At 39.0% G+C, this 25,165-nt stretch overlaps 1 protein-coding gene across 3 annotated transcripts in view; it reads left to right on the top strand.

Annotated features, from left to right (window-relative positions):
* The window catches only part of LOC133648882 (storkhead-box protein 2-like), a 103,187-nt gene that overhangs the window by 64,167 nt on the left and 13,855 nt on the right, over window positions 1-25,165 (top strand). For all 3 annotated transcript variants that reach the window (XM_062045388.1, XM_062045387.1, XM_062045389.1), the window contains one exon: window positions 16,189-16,341. In XM_062045388.1, the coding sequence (XP_061901372.1) occupies window positions 16,189-16,341 (153 nt within the window). The remainder of the gene's footprint in view (window positions 1-16,188; window positions 16,342-25,165) is intronic.

A 25,165-nucleotide genomic window follows, 5' to 3' on the forward strand; every position in this document is an offset into this window, starting at 1 on the left:
GGGACCTGTACCTTTTAAAAACGCAGACAATCCAGAAGATATCCCACGGTCTATCCATACATTAACACTAAGGCTGAAACGACGCGTCGACGTAGTCTGTTACGTAAATACGTCAATGCCGTTTTTGTGCGTCGACGCTTCGCATATTTACGTCACACTACCGTCATGGCGGACCGCAAAGCAGACGATCAAAGCAGACGATGCGAGCGGTGCGAGCGAGGGGGGAAAAGCATGCCAAAAGTGGTCAAAAGTGTGGGAGTATTTCAATAAACGGCCTAATAATGTTGTTGTATGCACACTGTGTCGAGCAGAAATGGCCTATCATAGCAGCACAACGTCTATGAACGAACATTTGAAAAGAAAACCATCAACTAGTCAATCGTCCGCGCGAGCATACGTTGTCATCATTACACAAAAACATGAATGTGTCATTTGTATCTGCTAGGGGTGTAACGGTACGTGTTTTGTATTGAACCGTTTCGGTACGGGGCCTTCGGTTTGGCACGGGGGTGTACCGAACGAGTTTCTAAGCTAAAGCTAACTTTAGCTGCTAAAGTCTTAACAAGCTGCTTCGCTCTTCTGCCTCTGTCTCAGCACGCAGCATTGTCCCACCCACACAACCATCTGATTGGTACACACGCAGCATTGTCCCACCCACACAACCATCTGATTGGTACACACGCAGCATTGTCCCACCCACACAACCATCTTGATTGGTACACACGAAGCATTATCAGCCAATCAGCAGTGTGTATTCAGAGCGCATGTAGTCAGCGCTTCAGCGTGGAGCAGATAGGTGTTTAGCAGGTGAGCATCAGGCAGCGGACTCTCCCCAAATGATAATAAACACCTCCCAGTCAACTACTAGTAACATCACTATGAGCCTGTTGACCTTCTAGAAATATAAACTGCAGCTCAGCTCACTCGCAGTCCTGGCTTGAGGTGAAGGCTAATTACCTCTCAGTTCCAGCCACATCGACCCCTTCTGAGCGCCTATTTTCAGCTGCTGGGAATATTGTAAACAAGAAAAGAACCAGAGCATGTACACATGCTAACCTTTCTTCATTACAACTGTTAGTCACTCACTGGAATGAGTAGAATTGGTTATTGTGTACTGTGTTGGACTGGATGTTTATTTTGCACATTTTAAAAGCAATACTTAATGTTTACAGTGCTCCAGAATATTTAGATTGGCACTTTTTTGTATTGGATGTTTATCGTTATTTTTGCACATTTTAGCAAATACGCAATACTTTCACTTTTGTTGAAATGTTTACACTGTTGTTACAGAATATTTCGTTTTGCACTTTTTTGTATTGGATGTTTATCTTTATTTTTGCACATTTTAAAGCAAAATAAGCAATACTTTTACTTTTGAAATGCTTATACTATTGCAGCATATTAAGATTTGCACTGGATGTTGACTTTTATATTTGCACATTAAAAAGCAAATAAGCTACTTTTAATTTTGTTAAATGTTAAAAGTTTTAAATGTTTACATTGTTACAGAATATTTAGTCATGTTGTTGTCAATGTTCACTGAGTGGCCATACTTCTTTTTTTGTAAATAAAAGCCATGCCTTTTGAAAAAACTGGCCTACATTTATTTTTTCATCTTCATTTTGAATTAAAAAAATAATCGGTAAAAGGAAAAATAATCTATAAATGAATCGAAAAAAATAATCTATAGATTAATCGATAGAAAAATAATCGTCAAATTTAGTCATGTTGTTGTCAATGTTCACTGAGTGGCCATACTTCTTTTTTTTGTAAATAAAAGCCATGCCTTTTGAAAAAACTGGCTAATCTATAAATTAATCGAAAAAAATAATCTATAGATTAACTGATTAATCGGAAAACTAATCGATAGATTAATCGATAGAAAAATAATCATTAGCTGCAGCCTTAATTAACACCACACAATCTTATTTAGCAGTTTATTAATATGTGATTCATAATTAATATACATTTCTAATCTTGTAAAATTGCTTGTATTATAGCCAGTAACAGTAAATATTGGGATAGCCTAATATTATTATTATCATATAATTATTTGCAATGAAGGCAGAGGAACAACTGCAGTTTCAGCACATGCGTTTATTAATTTATATAGGTTATAAAAATACTTGTTTTTAAATGATCATCCAAACTGGTATATATACATGTCTTTTGTCATTTACTTTTGCTCTGTTGTTGTCCAAGTCCTCAGTGATTATTCTGCACATCAAAAACAATCAGAAAAGTTAAACACAAGATCACAATAACCATTAATAAAAGTAGACAATTTCAAATAACATGCAAATGTACACAAAAAACAGCAATGACAAATATTGTTGCATTGATGCACACCTTTACAATATTCTATTCCAGCCACACATTAATAGAACATAATTAAGTCAACTTCTTGTGGTCTAAAAAGTAAATTAAAAGATGTAAGGCTTTATTTCCAACATTGAAAAAAGCTCTGGGAAACAAGCTCTCTGCAATGGCCGGATATATGGCTCTCCCTCGGGGTAAAGATGAGACAAAGAGCACGGAGGTCGCTCAACATTACAAGAGTCGAGGTCTCGTATTTTAACAGAAATGTAAAACACTACCGTATTTTTCGGATTATAAATCGCAGTTTTTTTCATAGTTTGGCCGGGGGTGCGACATATACTACGGAGCAACTTATGTGTGAAATTATTAACACAGTACCGTAAAATATCAAATAATATTATTTATCTCATTCGCGTAAGAGACAAAGCAAATGTCAGCAATCGTCACACACACGTCAACCAATAAAAATTTGGCGGGGGCGGGTCATGGGATGCTAACTGCTGCTATGTCCGTAGCTACTAAAATGGACCATTTCAACATTGGCGGTAACTAATAAAAACTGAGAAGGGCTGAACAAAAATGGCACCGAAAAGGAAATCATATAATGCAGATTACAAGATGGACGTAGTGAAATATGCAGCAGAAAGAAAGGAAGCGGCGCATACCAGGAGTGACAACGAGGAAAAATATTTCATCGGATTTAGCGATCAGGGGTGACAGATTGTTTGGTAAACATATAGCATGTTCTATATGTTATAGTTATTTGAATGACTCTTACCATAATATGTTACGTTAACATACCAGGCACGTTCTCAGTTGGTTATTTATGCGTCATATAACGTACACTTATTTAGCCTATTTTTCACTATTCAATATTTATTTTGAATTGCCTTTCAAATGTCTATTCTTGGTGTTGGATTTTATCAAATAAATTTCCCCCCAAAATGCGACTTATACTCGAGTGCGACATATATACACTACCGTTCAAAAGTTTGGGGTCACATTGAAATGTCCTTCTTTTTGAAAGAAAAGCACTGTACTTTTCAATGAAGATAACTTTAAACTATTTTTAACTTTAAAGAAATACACTCTATACATTGCTAATGTGGTAAATGACTATTCTAGCTGCAAATGTGTGGTTTTTGGTGCAATATCTACATAGGTGTATAGAGGCCCATTTCCAGCAACTATCACTCCAGTGTTCTAATGGTACAATGTGTTTGCTCATTGGCTCAGAAGGCTAATTGATGATTAGAAAACCCTTGTGCAATCATGTTCACACATCTGAAAACAGTTTAGCTCGTTACAGAAACTACAAAACTGACCTTCCTTTGAGCAGATTGAGTTTCTGGAGCATCACATTTGTGGGGTCAATTAAACGCTCAAAATGGCCAGAAAAAGAGAACTTTCATCTGAAACTCGACAGTCTATTCTTGTTCTTAGAAATGAAGGCTATTGCACAAAATTGTTTGGGTGACCCCAAACTTTTGAACGGTAGTGTATGTTTTTTTCCTTCTTTATTATGCATTTTCGGCCGGTGCGACGTATACTCCGGAGCGATTTATAATCCGAAAAATACGGTACTGTCACCCAGTGATGGGCAGTAACAAGCTACATGTAGCTAAGCTACATAGCTTAACTACATGTTGGAGTAGCTTGGCGGTAGTTTAGCTACTTTTTTAACGAGTGGCTTTTCCTGTAGTTTAAGTACTTTTAGACCCATGTAGCTAGGTAGCTTACATCAAAGCTACTAGCTACAAAAATAGAAAATGGTCTGAATCCAGGCCAAAATATAATATGGTGAAAATACAATGACCTCGATGAATGAGAACATCCATACATACGGAGAAAATCCATGAGGATTGGTTGGTGTTTATATGATGAGTCACAATTGGCTAAGGTTAGAGTGAACATTACGGACTGGCCGATCATAGGCAAGATAAGGCGATTCATCGAAACTAGTCAGCAAAATCATAACAGTAGCGCACTCATATCACATGGCGACGAGGGAGTCGACGAAGGCAGAGGGACGCTTCAAGAAGACCACTCCAAAAAAAAACTACACTGCTCAAAAAAATTAAAGGAACAGTTTTTTATCAGGGTATGGCATGAATTCAATTGCACTTTTCTGATAAGGTTTTGGTCAGGTACGTGGCAGAAGGGGTTGTTAATCAGTTTCAGCTGCATTGGTGTTGATGGAATTAACAACAGGTACACTAGAGGGGCAACAACGAGATGGCCCTCAAAACAGGACTGGTTTTGCAGGTGGAGGCCATTTCAAGTTCCTCCCTCTTGATCTTTTTTAACTGTTTTTCCACAAGTGTTGGCTTTAGCTAGAGTCTTTATCACGACTGGGAGCATGAGGCGATTTCTTAACCCTCCTGAAGTTGCGCAGATTGTCCTACTCCTCCAGGATGGCACATCCATGCGTGCTGTTGCAAGAAGATTTGATGTGTCTCCCAGTACAATCTCCAGAGCATGGAGGAGATTCCAGGAGACAGGCAGTTACTCTAGGAGAGCTGGACATGGCCGTAGATGGTCCTCATCCCATCAGCAGGACCAATATCTGTTTCTTTGTGCAAGGAGGGACAGGTTGAGCACTGCCTGAGCCCTACAGAATGACCTCCAGCAGGCTACTGGTGTGAATGTCTCTGCCCAAACAGTCAGAAACAGACTTCACGAGGGTGGCCTTAGGGCACGACGTCCTGTAGTGTGCCCTGTGCTCACTGCTCAGAACCGTGGAGCTTGATTGGCATTTACCATAGAACACCAGAATTGGCAATTCCGCCACTGGCGCCCTGTGCTTTTCACAGATGAGAGCAGGTTTACCCTGAGCACCTGTGATAGACGTGAAAGGGTCTGGAGAAGCCAAGAAGAGCGCTATGCTGCCTGCTAAATCATTCAGCATGACCCGTTCGGTGGTGGGTCAGTGATGGTCTGGGGAGGCATTTCCATGGAGGGACAAACAGACCTCTACAGGCTATAGAATGGCAGTCTGACTGCCATTAAGTATCGGGATGAAGTCCTTGCACCCATGATCAGACCCTACGCTGGTGCAGTAGGTCCTGGGTTCCTCCTGGTCCACGCCTCCTGTGGCAAGAGTATGCAGACAGTATCTGGAGGATGAAGGAATTGACACAATTGAATGGCCCTCACGATCACCTGATAGAACACCTCTGGGACATAATGTTTCGGTCCATCAGACGCAGCCAGGTTGCTCCTCAGACTTTACAGGAACTCACTGATGCCCTTAGACAGATCTGGGAGGACATCCCACAAGACACCATCCGTCGTCTCATTAGGAGCATGCCGCGACGTTGTCAAGCATGCATACAAGCACGTGGGGTCCACACAAGATATTGAAAATAATTTTGAGTTGCAGAAATTGAATTTAGGCAAATTGGACGAGCCTGCCACATAATTTTTTCACTTTGATTTTTGGGGTGTCTATATACTGAGCCCTCTGTAGGCTGAAAACTTTTATTTCCATCAAAAGATGTGGCATCCTTTTGTTCCTGAGACATTAAACTGTCCATATCAGTATAGATATCCGACATTTTTTTTTTCACCATTGAAATCTGATGTGTTTTCAAGTGTTCCTTTAATTTTTTTGAGCAGTATTTGAAAATGGCAGAGGAATTCTTTCCCGCAGATTAGGAAACCCACAATAACGCAGGTTCTTAGCCATATGTAGACAAATGTATGCGTTTAGTTAAAAGAAATGCCCCAAACTTTAGTTTTTATTTGTTTACTCTGTAAACCAAACTCACTCTTCATCTAAGACACAGGTGTCAAACTCAAGGCCCGCAAACACCTGGAAATATGTGTCAATAAAGTACTTAATACTTTTTTCACTAAATATAGTGGATTTTTTTCATTTTGCCAGAAAAAAATATATGTTCTGCTCGAAATTGCATACATTTTAAACTTTAATAGGATGTCTGTCTATCTGTGTTGGCCCTGCGATGAGGTGGCGACTTGTCCAGGGTGTACCCCGCCTTCCGCCTGAGTGCAGCGGAGATAGGCTCCAGCACCCTCCGCGAGTCCGAAAGGGATAAGCAGTAGAAAATGGTTTGATGGGAGGATCCAATATGGCAACAAATATTACCGTATATTATCATACTTTCCAAACATGTTTTTGTCTAAATAAAAGTACTTTACAGCAAACTACAATCCATCCATCCATTAATAAAGATGAAAATAAATTGTATGTTGTTCTTTACAGCATATTACTGTAAATTGAAAAATACTACTACTGTTTTTGGGGTTAAAATTCTGTTGACTGAGGTGCCAGTTTTTGACTGTAAAATCTACGGTTGTTGTTTTTAACAGTGTATTACTGTAAATGGAAAAACGGTACATTTGTTTTTACGGTAGAAAAACTGGCACATAAGTTGCCAGAATAAAAAAAAATACTTGTACTGTTTTTCCCTTTAACAATATAATGTTGTAAAAACCAATGTAAATTTAATATTAAAATTCTGGCTTTTTCCATAAAAAACAAAAAACAAAACACTGGTACTGTTTTTATATTAAATGTAAGAAATAAAAAAAAACATTTTCGACATTCTACTTAAAACAATTTATATAATTAATAATGACATCCAGAGGCATATTCATACATTATTCGCTGTTACAACTGGCCCTCTGATGGCAGCCAGAACTGCGATGTGGCCCTCAATGAAAACGAGTTCGACATCTCTGATCTAAGACGTCCGACACAAATTTAGGAACACACATTAAGGTGAGTTGAGTTAATGAAAGGTTTTACTTCACATGACCATTACCAACTTTTTTTGTCAAAACACACATAGATGCTATTTTTTTTATTGTAGGTAGAGAAAATTATTAACATTATAGGGGTGGGCCAAAGAAAAGGCAAACTAAATAAATCGAGTGTGACTCCGAGATTGACAAGCGGTAGAAAATGGATGGATGGAATGCGGGGACCCTAAGAGTTAGCTGTAAGGTGTCGCCAGCTATATGACATATGGTTAATAGTAATGAATCCTTATTAGATCCATTTGTACACTCTCAGTTAAATTAACATTGATATTATACATGTGGGCTCATAGATATAAATGCCATTAAATGTAGCTTTGATGTAGCAAGCTACTTTTGCTGTGTAGCTTGCGACAATTCTTCGGGATAGCTTCCCTTATAGCTTGGCTACACTTAATAGAGAGTAAATTGTAGCTTAGCTTACTGCTTCTTCTAATTAGCTTGCCCATCACTGCTGTCACCCCAGCTTGACATGCTTTTAGGTGTTTTAAACAAATAAATAAAGCTATACTTTCAAAACCTAAAACCAGTGAAGTTGGCACATTGTGTAAATCGTAAATAAAAACAAAATACAATGATTTGCAAATCCTTTTCAACCTATATTCAATTGAATAAACTGCAAAGACGAGATACTTCATGTTCAAACTGGATAACTTTGTTAAAATATCAGCTAATTTAGAATTGGATGCCTGCAACATGTTTAAAAAAAGCTTGCAAAAAAGATTGAGAAAGTTGAGGAATGCTCATCAAACACTTATTTGAAACATCCCACAGGTGAACAGGCTAACTGGGAACAGGTGGGTGCCATGGTTGGGTATAAAAGCGGTAGGGGTGTGGGAAAAAATCGATTCGAATTCGAATCGCGATTCTCACAGTGTGCGATTCAGAATCGATTGTCATTTAAAAAAAATCTATTTTTTATGTATTTATCTATTTATTTATTTATTTTTAATTTTTTTATTTTTTAGTAATCAATCCAACAAAACAATACACAGCAATACCATAACAATGCAATCCAATTCCAATTCCAAAACCAAACCCGACCCAGCAACACTCAGAACTGCAATAAACAGAGCAATTGAGAGGAGACACAAACATGACAGAACAAACCAAAAGTAGTGAAACAAAAATGAATATTATCAACAACAGTATCAATATTAGTTACAATTTCAACATAGCAGTGATTAAAAATCCCTCATTGACATTATCATTAGACATTTATAAAAAAAAAAAAAGAACAATAGTGTCACAGTGGCTTACACTTGCATCGCATCTCATAAGCTTGACAACACACTGTGTCCAATATTTTCACAAAGATAAAATAAGTTGTATTTTTGGTTCATTTAATAGTTAAAACAAATTTACATTATATCAATCAGTTGATAAAAAATCTACTACTCTGCTTGCATGTCAGCAGACTGGGGTAGATCCTGCTGAAATCCTATGTATTGAATGAATAGAGAATCGTTTTGAATCGGGAAAATATCGTTTTTGAATAGAGAATCGCGTTGAATGGAAAAAAATCGATTTTGAATCGAATCGTGACCCCAAGAATCGATATTGAATCGAATCGTGGGACACCCAAAGATTTGCAGCCCTAAAAAGCAGCTTCCATTAATTGCTCAGTCATTCATAAACAAGGATGGGGCAAGGGTAAGGTTGGGTATCGTTTCAATTCGAACGATTCCGATTCCGATTCCGATTCTTTGTTTCGATTCCGATTCCTGGCGGTTCTCGATTACGATTCTTTTAAGAGGCAGGGTCAAAAAAAAGTTTAGGATATTTTAAATGAGCTAGCTAACCTACAGTCTTTCTGAATGAAATAGTCTGACATTCTCCATCAATTTTAATTCTATTAACTTTTTATGAACTTTACATAAATTCCTGACAGGGCTGTTTTCAACTAGAATATAAATATCAAATCTATGAACTTGAATATAAATATTATAAATTATGAATACATTTTCCCAGGGGTACACTTTCCTCAAGAGAGCTTTATTTTTGAAAACCTCATGAAAACACATTTACACACACAAGTGTATTATGTTGCAGAAAACCTCATGAAAACACATTTACACACACAAGTGTATGATGCTGCAGGAAACCTCATGAAAACACATTTACACACACAAGTGTATGATGCTGCAGGTACTTAAAAATGTTACCGTGCTCCCACTGATGGGCTAACCTGGTGCAGAAAAGCAAATAAACAATAAGAAACCACTTGCAAAACCCAGTCCAGATTAGCAGCAGGTACAGTATAAAATCAGAGACAGTTCTTGTTTAGGAAAATGACCATATCCGCCTTCTCAGGCAGGATGCGTGAGCGTTCTGGACAGATAGTGTCTCCTGCTGTGGAAAATACACGTTCGCTGGGTGTGGAAGAAGCTTGAACGCATAAATAGAAGAAAGCGCGATCTGACAGCAAAGGATAAGTCTTTTGTTGGTTCCACCGGACCACCACCATGTAGCAGGGTCGTCAGACATAAGTATCGGTGGAACGTCCTGGTACATCAATCAATCAATCAATCAATCAGCTTTATTGTCCATTCTTACATGTACAAGACACATAAGAACTGAAATTACATTTTCGGCACAATCCCGCTAAGAGCAGACATACGTTACAGGGAGACAAGACGGGACCGCCAACGGATCAGCCTCACTTAGGCGCTTCTTAAAAAGGTGGGAAAAAGGTGACATTGGGGAAGGGGGGAAGTAAAAAAAAATATCAGTCTGAGGCTGGACCCTCAGGAATGGTCCAGACTGAGTCCGAGGAAAAAAACCTCACATAGCATGGCACACATAAACATGGTACATGTAATCACAACAACTCGCAACAGAGTCATCCAACAGGGCTTTGGAGGCCGGCAGCTGCTGTTGAGCGCTGCTCAGCCCCCACAACCCCGGAGGAATTAAGCAGTGGTGAAGGCGTTGATTTGGGGAGGGGTGTGTGCGTGCATGTATGCCCAATTAACTTGGGTGAGATGTTGGAATTGTCTTTATGGGCCGAGGCCGGCCCCAAGAGTTCAAGAGTTCAAGAGTCCGACCCAGGTGCTTTTGAAAAAAAGGGAAAGGTCAAAAGCGTCCATCTTTGAGGAGTCCTCAGGGGAGTGTTTTCAAACAGCCTGTTCCTCAAGGCCATTCGAGGGAGTCAAATCGTAGATTAAGATGTTGTTTTTTCTTCGAGCAGTCAAAACAATGACATTCCTGCTCTGTATGCTGGCTCTGACAATTCCAATTTATTCTTTCTATAACTTCATCAAGATGGAATCTACCTTGCGATTCAAATCAGCAATCGCTCCAGTCTGTGATCCCACAGCACGACCCAATCCTTCCATTGCGTTGAACAGCCTGTTGGCCCCTTGAGTGGCTGCCATCGTCTTCCGAATTTGACGATACACCAGAGCAATGCCCAGCCCAATCAGCAAATGCCCTGCGATCACAGCTCCAAATAGGTAGATGTCTTCCACGTCCTCGATGGAAAGGACTGAGAGGCACATGATTCTCCAAGTATTCCAGGAATCTCTCACGTACCCCGCAGCAATGGTTCCATCAGGGCAGCCAGGCTCCCCCGAACCTCTTTTCCTTGTCGAAAAGACTGTGTCAATTGCGTCGAGAGTCCAGTTGATCAAATTCATTTTGATGTTTAGATTTGAGGACAGCTCAAGAAAAGAGGCTTCAAAATAGTTCAGACAAGACAAAAACAAAGAGAGCAAGCAGGGAAGGAGGGAGCGGAGAAAAATGCGACCGCCCTCACCAGAGGCAAGACATCTGCAGCTCTCTCTGTACTCGTTTCTTGATGGACATGGAGCTCTGTTATTTTGCGGTTATTTCATTTTTTTTTGTAAAGTAAAGCCACACTTTCGACCGCCGACGCCCGCTATCCATGCTTGAGCTTGACTGAGTCGCTCGGCTATGCTAACACTTCCGGCGGTGGGCGCTTCTTCGTTGGTGCTCAGCGGCTTCTTCTTCCGGTTCGGCGGACATATTTTTTTATTATTTTTTTTTCCCGGTCGGCGGACTGGGTATCGAAAATAGGAATCGAAATTTAAACTTTTGAACGATTCCGGGAGAATCGGAAAGTTAGTCCCGGTTCCAATCGATACTCGATACCCAACCCTAGGCAAGGGTCACCACTTTGTGAACAAATGCGTGAGCAAATTGTTTAACATTTCTCAACCAACTATTGCAAGGAATTTAGGGATTTCACCATCTACAGTCCGTAATATCATCAAAAGGTTCAGAGAATCTGAAGAAATCACTGCACGTAAGCAGCAAGGCTGAACACCAACTTTGAATGCCCGTGACCTACAATCCCTCAGGCAGTACTTGATCAAAAACCGACATCAGTGTGTAAAAGATATCACCACATGGGCTCAGGAACACTTCAGAAAACCACTGTCAGTACCTACAGTTTGGCGCTACGTCTGTAAGTGCAAGTTAAAACTGTACTATGAAAAGCCAAAGCCATTCATCAACAACACCCAGAAACGCCGCCAGCTTCGCTGGGCCCGAGCTTATCTAAGATGGACTGATGCAAAGTGTAAAAGTGTTCTGTGGTCTGACGAATCCACATTTTAAATTGTTTTTGGAAACTGTGGACGTCGTGTCCTCCGGAACAAAGAGGAAAAGAACCATCCGAATTGTTATAGGCGCAAAGTTGAAAAGCCAGCATCTGTGATGGTATGGGGGTGTATTAGTGCCCAAGGCATGGGTAACTTACACATCTGGGAAGGCACCATAATGCTGTAAGGTACATACAAGTTTTGGAACAACACATGTTGCCATCCAAGCAACATTATCATGGACGCCCCTGCTTATTTCAGCAAGACAATGCCAAGCCATTTGTTAAAACAGCCTGGCTTCATAATGAAAGAGTGCGGGTACTAGACTGGCCTTCCTGTAGTCCAGACCTGTCTCCCATTGAAAATATGTGGTGCAATATGAAGCCTAAAATACCACAACGGAGACCCAGAACTGTTGAACAACTTAAGCTGTACATCAAGTAAGAATGGGAAAGAATTCCACCTGAAAAGCTTCAAAAATCGGACTCCTCAGTTCCCAAACGTTTACTGAGTGTTGTTAAAAGGAAAGGCCATGTAACACAGTGGTAAAAATACCCCTGTGCCAACTTTTTTGCAATGTGTTGTTGCCATTACATTCTAAGTCAATGGTTTTTTGCAAAAACAAATTAAGTTTCTCAGTTCGAACATTTAATATCTTGTCTTTGCAGTGTATTCAATTGAATATAAGTTAAAAAGGATTTGCAAATCATTGTATTCAGTTTTTATTTACGATTTACACAACGTGCCAACTTCACTGGTTTTGGGTTTTGTGCGTTTTAAAGTTGCTTTTTCCGCTCCGCATTGCGTCACCATTAGGGGAGTAACGGTACACAAAAATTTCGGTTCGGTATGTACCTCGGTTTGGAGGTCACGGTTCGGTTCATTTTCAGTACAGTAAGAAAACAACAAAATATAAATTTTTGGGTTATTTATTTACCAAATTTGTAAACAATGGCTTTATCCTTTTAACATTGGGAACACTATAATAATTCTGCCCACGTTAATCAACATTAAACTGCCTCAAGTTGTTGCTCAGATTAAATAAAATGACAAAACTTTTCTTCTACATATAAAAAGTGCAACATTAAACAGTTTCAAGTCAACTCATCATGCTTAATTTATTATAGCATTTGTGAAACCTGCAGTTGATTATATTATATGTTATATTTTTATCAACTTGTGATAGCAGGGACCCTGCCATTCAAAACTAGGCTGCTGCATTTCTAATGATTAATGGAGCTATAGCTGAAAAAATGGTACAATAGCAATAGGAGAGACTATTCATCCCTGAACACCATGGAGTTCATGTAGGCTTAATGATGCAGTTACATTATTATATCAACTATCAGAGACAGAAACTCTTCATTTAACATAATGTCCTTTTTTGCTGCTTCAACACAGCTCAATCAACACAGAAAAAGGTAAAGTGAAATAACAGACAGACAGGGCTTTGCTGTCCGTAACACACACACACACACACACACACACACACCGCAAAATGAGCTAACGTTACGCTAAAAGCGAATTAGCCTTCACCTCAAGCCAGGACTGCGAGCGAGCTGTACTGCCTTTTATATTTCTAAAAAGTCAACGGGCTCATAGTGATGTTACTAGTAGTTGACTGGGAGGTGTTTATTATAATTTGGGGAGAGTCCGGTGCCTGATGCTTACCTGTTAAGCGCTAAGAACTGCGCTCTGAATACGCACTGCTGATTGGCTGTTACCACTCTGAATACGCACTGCTGATTGGCTGTTACCGCTCTGTTTGTAACCAATCAGATGGTTGTGTGGGTGGGACAATGCTGGGTGATGTGTAGAGGACTGACAGAGGCAGAAGGAAGCGGAGGCGGCGGCTACTTAATATGTTTGTGTGGAAACTCGTTCGGTACACCTCCGAACCGAACCAAAACCCCCGTACCGAAACAGTTCAATACAAATACACGTACCGTTACACCCCTAGTCGCCATGTTAAAAATATTTTTCAGAGTTGAGCTTGCAAAGGATCTCTGGATATGAAAGGACGCTAAGTGTACACAGATGCAACCTTTCTGGTAATTGGAGAAAAGGACACATTTGTCGGCCGGATTCGAAGGACACTTAGAACTTTTTTGAATTTGGACAGCCTTTGTGCACCGCAATGAATTCAGCGGCCCACAAATGCGCACTGCAAATGATGCAGCCGCTGAATTGAGACACATCAATTGACTACATTGCGGACTACAATGGTGGACTCTTACAAAGCACTTTAGGTAAATGGATAATCAGCTGATGTCACAGGACAAAGCAAATTCCAAATGGCTTGTTTAGAGGAAGTGTGAATAAGATAGGCAAGATTATTTTATAAACATCTCCGCCATGCCTCTACGGTTTGATTTCAAAATTTCTGGAGTACGCAGCTCACACTCCAGTGCAAGAAGCAAGCAAACTCTCTGGAGTACGCAATTGGCCTAGATCCTCCTGCAATAAGTAGATGCGAGCAAATAATCCAACTATGCAATGGAATAGATTCCTATACTTTATCAAAAAAAGATTTGTTGAGTGATATCAAGGATTATTTGTTGATGGAGTTCCCAGACATATTGAACTATCTTGTGCTTCGAAGTCATTCTACACAACAAAACAGAGGAAAACTGGAAAAAGCATTGAGGTCTACAACTTCTTTGTGTGTGGCTTGGTCAAGGAAATTGTTATCAAGACTCTCCCGGATAAATCATTCATGGTTTTTGCTAGGGTAAGGTTGCATTTCATGAATTAGCTTTGCGTCTTGTGACGATGCGTCCATGTAAACAAACTATGACGACTAGCACTCGAAAGCTGATGCCTGTGACTGCATATCAATTTAATCACTGAATCATCACCATTTTTGAATTTTTGTCCTCTTGTGTATAAAATAAACAAGAGGGAAGACGTATAAGTACCTTTCCTGAAAAAGTATTATGATTTATGTTTCTGTTTGTTAAAAAATTAAAATACAAACAATATTAAGATGATACTTCAATTGGAAGTACCAAATGAGTAAAGTATATTAAAAATATATCAAACAAACCTTTAAAACAAAGTGATAACTGCAAACTACCAACTTTTTTGACGCTACTCAATGGGATTGAGTACAATGTTCGAGAGACACTTTTTTCGTCGTCTTTTGTAAAATCTTGCACTATTTCGCTCTTCTTGATTACCTCTCGAGGAACTCTGAAGACATGTTTATCCTTTTTGTAATTTGTACGGTTAATACAGCTGAAAACAATGCTGGCATAGGGCATTTTTCTTCGAGAAAGGCTAAATGGTGCATTGTAACCTTTGAGAACAGATGCTTACTTGACCACCACACATTTAATTAGCTGGACAAAATGTCATCTAAATCCAAGCAATTGTGTATTTCTTTCTCTGTCATTATGGTTTTTGAGGATTTTTTGTTAGTTAAAAGTGAGTTGGACCCATGTGTTATGACTCTGGTTTTGCAGGGCTAAAACGCTAAACCACAGAAGTAGGGCTGGGCCTTTATAGCAAATATCAAAATCATGATTCATTTACCTCATTATTTGTTAATGCACGATTACCAACTACAATTCTACTTTTTGTTTGACGACATCCTTATTGTAGCCAAAGTGTGTCCGGTACCTCAACTTACAAGTACCTCAATGTACTAGTAATATACAAGATATGAGCTGTCTCTCTGCTTTTTATTATGCTTTAAGTTGTAGATGTCTCTCTTCGTTTGCTCAATTCTGACAGCCAAAACACTGCAAAAGTGAACCATTTAGTTCAGCACAGGTGTTAACAGTCCCGTTCACTGACGATCTATTGCTTTCCTCCACCATGGACAACTTTCTGGTTGTTGTTGTTATGTGAAAACAAGCAACATGAAGCACACTGCACCTTCTTTGGAACATTGGGCATGAAGGCATTGATTGGTATTAATTGGCAAATCAGAAAAAGGCAGTTGAGATGTATTCTCCCCAAACAAATATTAATTTACAATAGAGAGGCTTCTGATGTTTTTTTTAATTAGGTTAAGAATTCTGTTTTCCAATATTAAAGACCAGTGAATAAATTCAAACATTTACAATTAATTCTGGGTTTCCGATTTTCCTTCACCCTTTGTAGTTTTTTGTCAGTATGAATGTGAAAATGTCTTAAATGTTATTCATTATGATCTTTAAAAACTTTTATATTTGACTTTTTGAAACCCACAGAGAACCTGTTAAAATGTCGGTTTCTATTATTTTATGATTAATCAACCAGCATTACACGGAAGCTAAATATTTGTTGCTCACTCAGCTATGGGATTTCACACTGGAAAACAACGGTACAATTAAATGTTACTCTTGTAGAATGCTGCAAGTTACTGTATTTACAGGGGGAAAGGATTAATAGTTTATCGACTAAAGATTGTAGGATGACAGAAAGTAAATGAGGTAGTTGTATATGTAGATCTGGAACTTTGTCTTTTGTTATGTCAGAATAATGCAAGGAACTGTACTGTATTAATGATTATGCCTTTGCTTATTTCTTTTCACAGGTGATGTGTCGCCTATCAGTATGTCCCCTATTAGCCAATCGCAGTTCATCCCTCTGGGAGAAGTATTGCTATTGGCTATCTCTGCTATGAACTCAACCCATAAGCCTGTCACCCAGGAGGCCCTAACTGAACACCTGCAGACATGTTTTCCAGGTAACACCCATTTAAACAAATTAAAAGCTGGCATTAGTACTTTGAATTTATATAAAGTTCTGACGCCTTCTCGTGTATTTGGTGAAGTACATCATTAAGTCACAGTTACAGTCCAAATACCACCGTAATGTTTAGAACAACAAAAAACTTGATTTAGGCTGATTGTGATTAGTCAGGTTGGTTATGTAAACCGCATAAGATGATATCCAACAAAGAGCAGCAAGATGACAGTACACTGTTGAGTGACGTTACAAAAGTACACTTCATTCATTAACGGTGTTACAAAAAAGTTCAGTTAGAATAATACATAATGTTGGATATAGAGAACATACAAATCCTTTATTTATTGAATCAAAGATACTGAAATTCCACGACATAGTGAATTTGCAAACAGCTAAAATTATACACAAAGCAAACTATAACCTGCTACCCAAGAATATACAACAATTCTTCTCAAAAAAAGAGGAGAAATATAATCTTAGAGAGAAATGTAATTTAAAACATTTGTACGCACGTACAACACTTAAGACCTTCAGTATATCAGTATGTGGAATTAAATTATGGAATGGATTAAGCAAAGCAATCAAACAATGTACTAATATGATCCACTTCAAGAAACTCTTCAAACTTAGTGTTTACAAAGTACAAAGAAGAAGAACAATGATAAACATTCTGAATTTATTTAATTCATCCATTCTTTCACTCTCATAATAATCTTACTTATCTCATCATATGAAATGTAACTTACTTCACCAATTATTATTTATTTATTTATTTTTATTGTGATTACTTATGGAGTATATTGTGAATAAATTGAGAACAGGAAGTGAACAAAAGTTTTAGCAACTGTTATGTAAAAAAAAAGGGGTAGGATTAAATAAGCTCTGCTTTTTCCTACTCCTTTTCGAACATGTTGAAAAGAGAAACTGGAAATTGTGATGTATCATGTTGTATGCTTGCATGTTCGAAATATACTCAAACTAAACTCAAACTCAACTCAACGTTATCTGTTGATAAGTTGTAACTAATACCAACAGCTGTGAATCAGCTTTACATTGTAGTCTCACATGTTCTTACCGTATTACTTCGACCAATAAATGCACCATAGTGTCCACATCCACTTTACCTATCTGCACAATACAGTTAATACACAATGTGACAAATGTTCTGTTTTGTTACTGATTAGAATGTTTGGAAAATTAAAAATGCAAATGGTAATCTGTTTCTTCTATATGTATTCATTTATGGCTGGGGCTGCAACAATTAATCAAAATAAATTGATTAGAAAAAAAGCTTGGATTTGTATTTTGTTGCTTTGATGATTCATTTAATGAGTTTAATGAATGTGGATGTTGTCTATCTGTGTTGGCCCTGCGATGAGGTGGCGACTTGTCCAGGGTGTACCCTGCCTTCCGCCCGAATGCAGCTGAGATAGGCTCCAGCAACCCCGAAAAGGACAAGCTGTAGAAAATAGATGGATGGATAAATAAAAACGTATAAAATCCATTGTTTCCATAAGACTGCGCCAATAGAGCACACAGGAGAGCAGTGCATGTAGATCATGTTGTGGGTGACGTGGTCTCTCTCTGTCTGTCTGTGTGTGCGTGTGCGTGTGCGTGTGCGTGTGTGTGTGTGTGTGTGTGTGTGTGTGTGTGTGTGTGTGTGTGTGTGTGTGTGTGTGTGTGTGTGTGTGTGTGTGTGTGTGTGTGTGTGTGTGTGTGTGTGTGTGTGTGTGTGTGTGTGTGTGTGTGGCGGGTACAGCGGAGTGCTGAGAGAGTTGGCTCAATGAAGAAGGAGGAAAAGAGCAAAGGACCTTAAGAAAACGAGAGATGCTGTCAAAGTTTTGCAATCATTTATACTGAAAAAGACAGATATTTTGGTGAAATGTTTGCACTATCAAACAGAGCTGGCCTTTCACAATAGCATTACATAAATGATGCAGCACTTTACGTAAAAATACCCTTCATATTTAGGAGCAGCAAACAAGTAAGACACAAGGTAAAAGTCTAATTTGGTAGCTAACACCGGAGGACGAGAGGAAAATAAATGGCTAAGCATGCTACAGACACACAACGAACAGGATTACACAAGAAACTAACCGCTAAAGCTTTAATGTAAAGCGGAGTGATCGATCCAAATGTCGATACTGTCGATACCTAGTAAAGTATCTAGGGTTGGAAATTGAAAGCCAGTTTTTGTTCAGAACCAGTCCCCAGTATATCATTTCCTTGGAATCCCTTGCCAATTTTTCCAACGATTCCCTAGTGAAACAAACGCTCTATATTTGACTACATTTCACAAGAAAAGATTGCAACAGCGCTACTTGTAATAATTGCAAGACTGCTGTTCCATGAAGAGGAGGATATACTCTATACTGAATCCGGAAAGTATTAACAGCTATGATATGGCTACATTTGGCGCATGCGTTGCATAGAATCAAGGCCCACTTATTCCAATCGAAATGTCTCGTACTGTAGATGTGAAACGGGCCCAAGCACGTTATGATTGAGTACATTTATATTCCTTAATGATTTTACATGTTTTTCATGAATCCATCCATCCATCCATTTTCTACCACTTGTCCCTTTTGGGGTTGCGGGGGGTGCTGAAGCCTATCTCAGCTGCATTCGGGCGGAAGGCGGGGTACACCCTGGACAAGTTGCCACCTCATCGCAGGGCCAACACAGCAGTGCTCTCAATTTCATCTGCGCCATTTTGGATATTGTATTTATCAGGCTAAATCAAATTATAGTTACACATAATCACAAATACACACACACACACACACACACACACACACACACACACACACACACACACACACACACACACACACACACACACACACACACACACACACACACACACACACACACACACACACACACACACATAGTATTAGTCTGTTGCCACATGTTATTCTGTTAGTCAGCTCTGGGCTTTCCTCTTTAGTGAACTTGCATCATGTCACCAAAGCAACAGCATTGGTATGATGTAATGAGAGGCAACACAGAAACCCAAAACCATACGTAATCCCGCACACAAGGCTGTCTGTGCAGCTGCTGCAATTAGGATTGATTTGATGAACCATGTCAGTCATCTTCAATAACCATAATAAATAACAAATAAATTATTAACCTGATTGGTTATTTTACCATTCTGATAACTTGATGATAATTATATTAAGTAATCTGATCGTTATACTGTTGACACTTTGCTCGAGCTATGTGATGATCTGAACATATTTCTAACAGCTGTTTAAAACTTTGATACAATATTCTCTTATGAAATATTGGTACAGCTCTGTTCAATATTATACATATACACAAATGAATGTCATTTTAATGTTGGACCTTAATTATTTATTTGAACTGTTTGCGTGAACGGTTTTAAGGAACAGACCAGACTGTTGTAGTGTCTGCCGTGACACGAGAGATGACGAAAAGCAGTCGATCAACAATTGCTTTATTGCAAAACTGGCTAGGGTTAAACCAACAAAACCCAAAGAGAAATTGGTGCCAAAAAGACGGAAAAATAACGCCTTTGTTTCGCTTTGGTTTGGATTAAAAACGTCAAGACATTGTCAAAACAACAGTAATCTGCAAAACATACCGCCAACAAGTCTTTGCCAGCAACTTCAACACATCTGATCTAAGTCCGGAAAATTTGTATTGTAGTCTGTTGCATAGTCAATAAGCTCCTTCTTTTTCTCTATCCTCTTGTTGTGGGGCATTCATCCTTCGCTGTTGCCATCTCTAATATAAAGTAACGTACAGCTCTAACATATATCACCCCCTCTAGGGGAGACCGAAAGCAATGGATGTCGAGTGGGTCTGACATAATATTGTGAAAGTCCAACACATCAGCGAAAGTCCAGTCCATTGTGGGGCCATCAGGAACCATCCCGAGCGGAGACGGGTCAGCAGCGTAGAGATGTCCCCATCCGATGAACAGGCTAGCGGTCCACCCCGGAGCAGAGTAGAAAAGAAAAGAAAAGAAACGGCAGATCAACTGGTCTAAAAAGGGAGTCTATTTAAAGGCTAGAGTATACAAATGAGTTTTAAGATGAGACTTAAATGCTTCTACTGAGGTAGCATCTCTAACTTTTACCGGGAGGGCATTCCATAGTATTGGAGCCCGAATAGAAAACGCTCTATAGCCCGCAGACTTTTTTTGGGCTCTGGGAATCACTAATAAGCCGGAGTTCTTTGAACGCAGATTTCTTGCCGGGACATATGGTACAATACAATCGGCAAGATAGGCAGGAGCTTGACCGTGTAGTATTTTATACGTAAGTAGTAAAACCTTAAAGTCGCATCTTAGGTGCACAGGAAGCCAGTGCAAGTGAGCCAGTATAGGCGTAATATGATCAAACTTTCTTGTTTTTTTCAAAAGTCTAGCAGCCGCATTTTGTACCATCTGTAATCTTTTAATGCTAGACATAGGGAGATCCGAAAATAAAACGTTACAGTAATCGAGACGAGATGTAACGAACGCATGGATAATGATCTCAGCATCGTTTGTGGACAAAATGGAACGAATTTTAGCGATATTACGGAGATGAAAGAAGGCCGTTTTAGTAACACTCTTAATGTGTGACTCAAACGAGAGAGTTAGGTCAAAGATAATACCTAGATTCTTTACCGAGTCGCCTTGTTTAATTGTCTGGTTGTCAAATGTTAAGTTGGTATTATTAAATAGATGTCGGTGTTGAGTTGGACCGATAATCAGCATTTCCGTTTTCTTAGCGTTGAGTTGCAAAAAAGTTAGCGGACATCCATTGTTTAATTTCATTAAGACATATATATATATATATATATATATATATATATATATATATATATATATATATATATATATATATATATATATATATATATATATATGTCAGTAGACTTGCTATGGAAGCACTAAAAACTACTGGTGTAACAACGAATATGACGGAGAGAAGATGCTGTCGAAGTGGAGCCACCTAAATAAGACTGCCCACAAATGGCTCAACCTGAAGAGACGGTCAGAAAACGGCTTGAAGATGGTCTGTAAAACATAATCTATGCTACATTTTGACCAAAAAAACACCGTTACATGTTATATAGACAACAAGGATGTGTTTTAAATGTAGAAAAATAATCATAGTATGACCCCTTTAAGGCGCCTTATAATCCAGTGCGCCTTTTGTATGAACATAGACCTGAATAGACCTGCTCATCGGTAGTGCAGTTTATAATCCGGTGCGACCTACGATAAATATAACTGAAATGTGCGAAGAAGGAATATCTGTTTGGAAAAATTATATGTCCGGGACCACTCATTCATCTTTGACACACGTCCTTAACTAAACAATGTCGAGACAGCTGCTTGAAACATCAACTAAATTACGAAGCTAAAGCTAGCAAGAACAATACATAAACCCACAATAGATCTAATGTCCTTGTTGTGAACGACATCATCAATGTCAGATCAACGTACAAACTTAGAACAGCAGCACACTTACCCCCCTTCACAAAGTCCGCCTGTGCACCACATCCGGTCTGACAGCACTAATGATAAATAAATGATAAATGGGTTATAATTGTATAGCGCTTTTCTACCTTCAAGGTACTCAAAGCGCTTTGACAGTATTTCCACATTCACCCATTCACAAACACATTCACACACTGATGGCGGGAGCTGCCATGCAAGGCGCTAACCAGCAGCCATCAGGAGCAAGGGTGAATTGTCTTGCCCAAGGACACAACGGACGTGACTAGAATGGTAGAAGGTGGGGATTGAACCCCAGTAACCAGCAACCCTCCGATTGCTGGCATGGCCACCCTACCAACTTCGCCACGCCGCCCAATTACCTTACACAAGCCTAATGTACTTAAAACACTTAGTGATACATTTATACAATTATTTTGCTTTGATTTAAAATACTGGGACAAGCAGTAGAAATGGATGGATGGATGGACGGAATTTTCCAAAGAGGTATTTCACTAATAAATGTGAGGATGCATTTGCATTTAATTAACAAATATTGTATTCAATTTGACAATGACGATAGATTGATTGGCAACACTAAATTGGCCCTAGTGTGTGAATGTTGTCTGTCTGTCCGTGTTGGCCCTGTGATGAGGTGGCGAATTGTCCAGGGTGTACCCTGCCTTCCAACCGAGTGCAGCTGGGATAGGCTCCAGCCCCCTTGTGACCCCGAAAGGGACAAGCAAATGGATGGATGGATGGACACAAAACAAACACACTCCACGGTGGTAAATATAAGCGTAAAAGGTAAATAAAAAAAACGTCATTCAAAGAAATTGAAACGGAAACACTGAATTTTATTGTTTTTTAGATTACTATTGTTATTGTTATCTATTGCAATTATTAGTATTTTACTTGTTGTTAATGTGTTTCTAATGTATATCAGTTCTTTTAATTATATTTGGAGTGGAGTTTTGGTGGTACAATAAATACTCATGTTTTCAAATTAATGAATAATTGTGTTTTTAATCGTGGCTTCATTATCAATCAAAATAATCTGGACTAATATTTTTGCCATAGTTAACTATTGTTTAGGGCCACAACCACCAAGGCGGCCACCTGGTCATGGTGACAGATCACTTCAGTAGTTGATCATCAACATTGTCATAGTGTTCTGTAAGGCCCCATTTGTAACAAGCTTACTTACCTCAAAAACCTGGCGTACGCCATTTTTCACGGCAAAGATACAATTGATAAATTCTGACAATGACATGGAAAATTTCGTACGTACATTTCTACAGGTTGTGTCTACTTTGGCGACACACAGAGGTGGTTGTTCGGGCTTTGCCAAAAGTAGATTTTTAACAATGTAAAAAGATTAAGGCAGGGACACAAAATTCCCTTTTTTACCAATGCATTAAATGCTTCATATTTATATCAATACCTGTGAGGATTTATATTGGTTTATCTAGGTGAACATTTTGACAGCTATTGCTGTCACACTCTGTTCCTGTGACTCCTTGGCCATGTCAGGCAGACAGCAGCAGCGGGTGGTTGCCGCACACTGACATACTGACTTGTGATTGGTGCAGCGCTTAAGCACATGGCTATTTTCAATATGATTTGCCCATTTAAAATGAGGCGTAACCTGGGTGTGCCATATCAAGCCAACTCCTGAAATCAGCTCCACATTGATTGCGATGCAACAAAGAAATGTGCTTGAATTTGTGCGTGCGCACATCTGAATTTTCACTTACGTACGTATTTTTCTGGATTTGAACGTATGTCTATTTTTTGTAATCAATCCACGCAACTGTTGTTGCATGAGGCCCCTGGTGCTTGCTTGTTCTACTTTGACTCTTGGATAAAATTATACTTTAAAATAAAAGATACTGGAAATTGTGATGTATCATGTTGTATGCTTGCATGTTCGAAATAAACTTAAACTCAAACTCAAACTTTGCCTCTGTTAAACTTTTCGGTTAAACTTCGGTTTAGCAGCATCGCGGCTACGTCTATTAAAAAGCCCATAGAAATAATTGCTAATTTTGCATCGCTTCGAATCCCGTAATCATGACTACCACGACGGCTTAGCTAGAGTAAGACCCCAACCCAGAGCAAAAAATATATAATGATAATAACAAAAAGAGCTCTCAAAACGGAGTGAGCAAAAAATAACTAAAGATGTACATTTATGGTGTGAGAAAACAGAAATAGCACACTTATGGTATGAGAGGAAACAGTTAACACTACACACCAACGTTGTGACTGATGCTGCGTTCCATTTACCTCAGAAGTTGGGAAGTCCAAGCTGGGAATGACGTCACAGCCAACTTGTAAACGTTCCAGTTACGAGGTCGGAAATCAAGATGGCCACGTCCACAAAAGCTATTTTTGCGCTTGCCTTCTCTGAATATAAACAACTTATGGGAAAATATGCACTCTCTCTGCAACCCTCAAACATGGTGGATTAAGAAACACAGACGCTATTAATAGCGATGTACAGCGTATGTACCACATTTAATACATGTAGTTTACATGTAAACTACAATCTGGATCCAGGTTCACTTGCCACATCTAAAGCCATTACTAATCTGCTGCTGCTATAGACCACCTTCCTCTGATGCAGCATATCTTGAAAAAATGTGTGCAATGCTTCAGAATGTTTCTGACACAGACAGAGAAATGTATTTCTTAGGAGACTTAAATATTGACTGGCTCTCAAAAAACTGCCCTATGAAAAGAAAGCTTAATGACACTGCCACTGTATGTAACCTAACTCAAATGATAAATCTACCAACCAGAATAAATATGAACAATTCAGGTGTATTGTCTTCAACTTGCATAGATCATCTTTTTACTAATTCAGTAGATAAATGCTCAAAGGTTGTTTCTGTGCCAATTGGATTTAGTGATCATAACATGATTGCTATAGCAAGAAAAGTGAAAGTCCCCAAAGTTGGACCTACAATTATGTATAAGAGACTCTACAAACATTTCTGTGATAATGCCTTTATTGAAGACGTACATAGCATACAGTGGGACAGTGTATTTGAGTCAAAGCATACTGAAGCAGCTCTGCATGAATTCATGAAGTCATTTTCTTCTGTCTGTGATAAGCATGCACCCATCAAGAAGCTCACCGTCAGATCTGTCAAAGCTCCTTGGCTTGACTCTGACCTGAGAAACTTGATGAAAGATAGAGATGTACGGAAAAGAGTTGCAGTAGATTCAGGTAGCTCAGAGGACTGGCTAGCATATCGCTCTTTAAGAAACAAAGTCACCAAATTAAATAAACAGAAAAAAAGGGTGTACTACCAATCTAGAATTGAAGAAATTAAACATGATGGAAAACAACTTTGGA

Source organism: Entelurus aequoreus, linkage group LG04 (genome assembly GCF_033978785.1).
Source record: "Entelurus aequoreus isolate RoL-2023_Sb linkage group LG04, RoL_Eaeq_v1.1, whole genome shotgun sequence".
NCBI lineage: Eukaryota > Metazoa > Chordata > Actinopteri > Syngnathiformes > Syngnathidae > Entelurus > Entelurus aequoreus.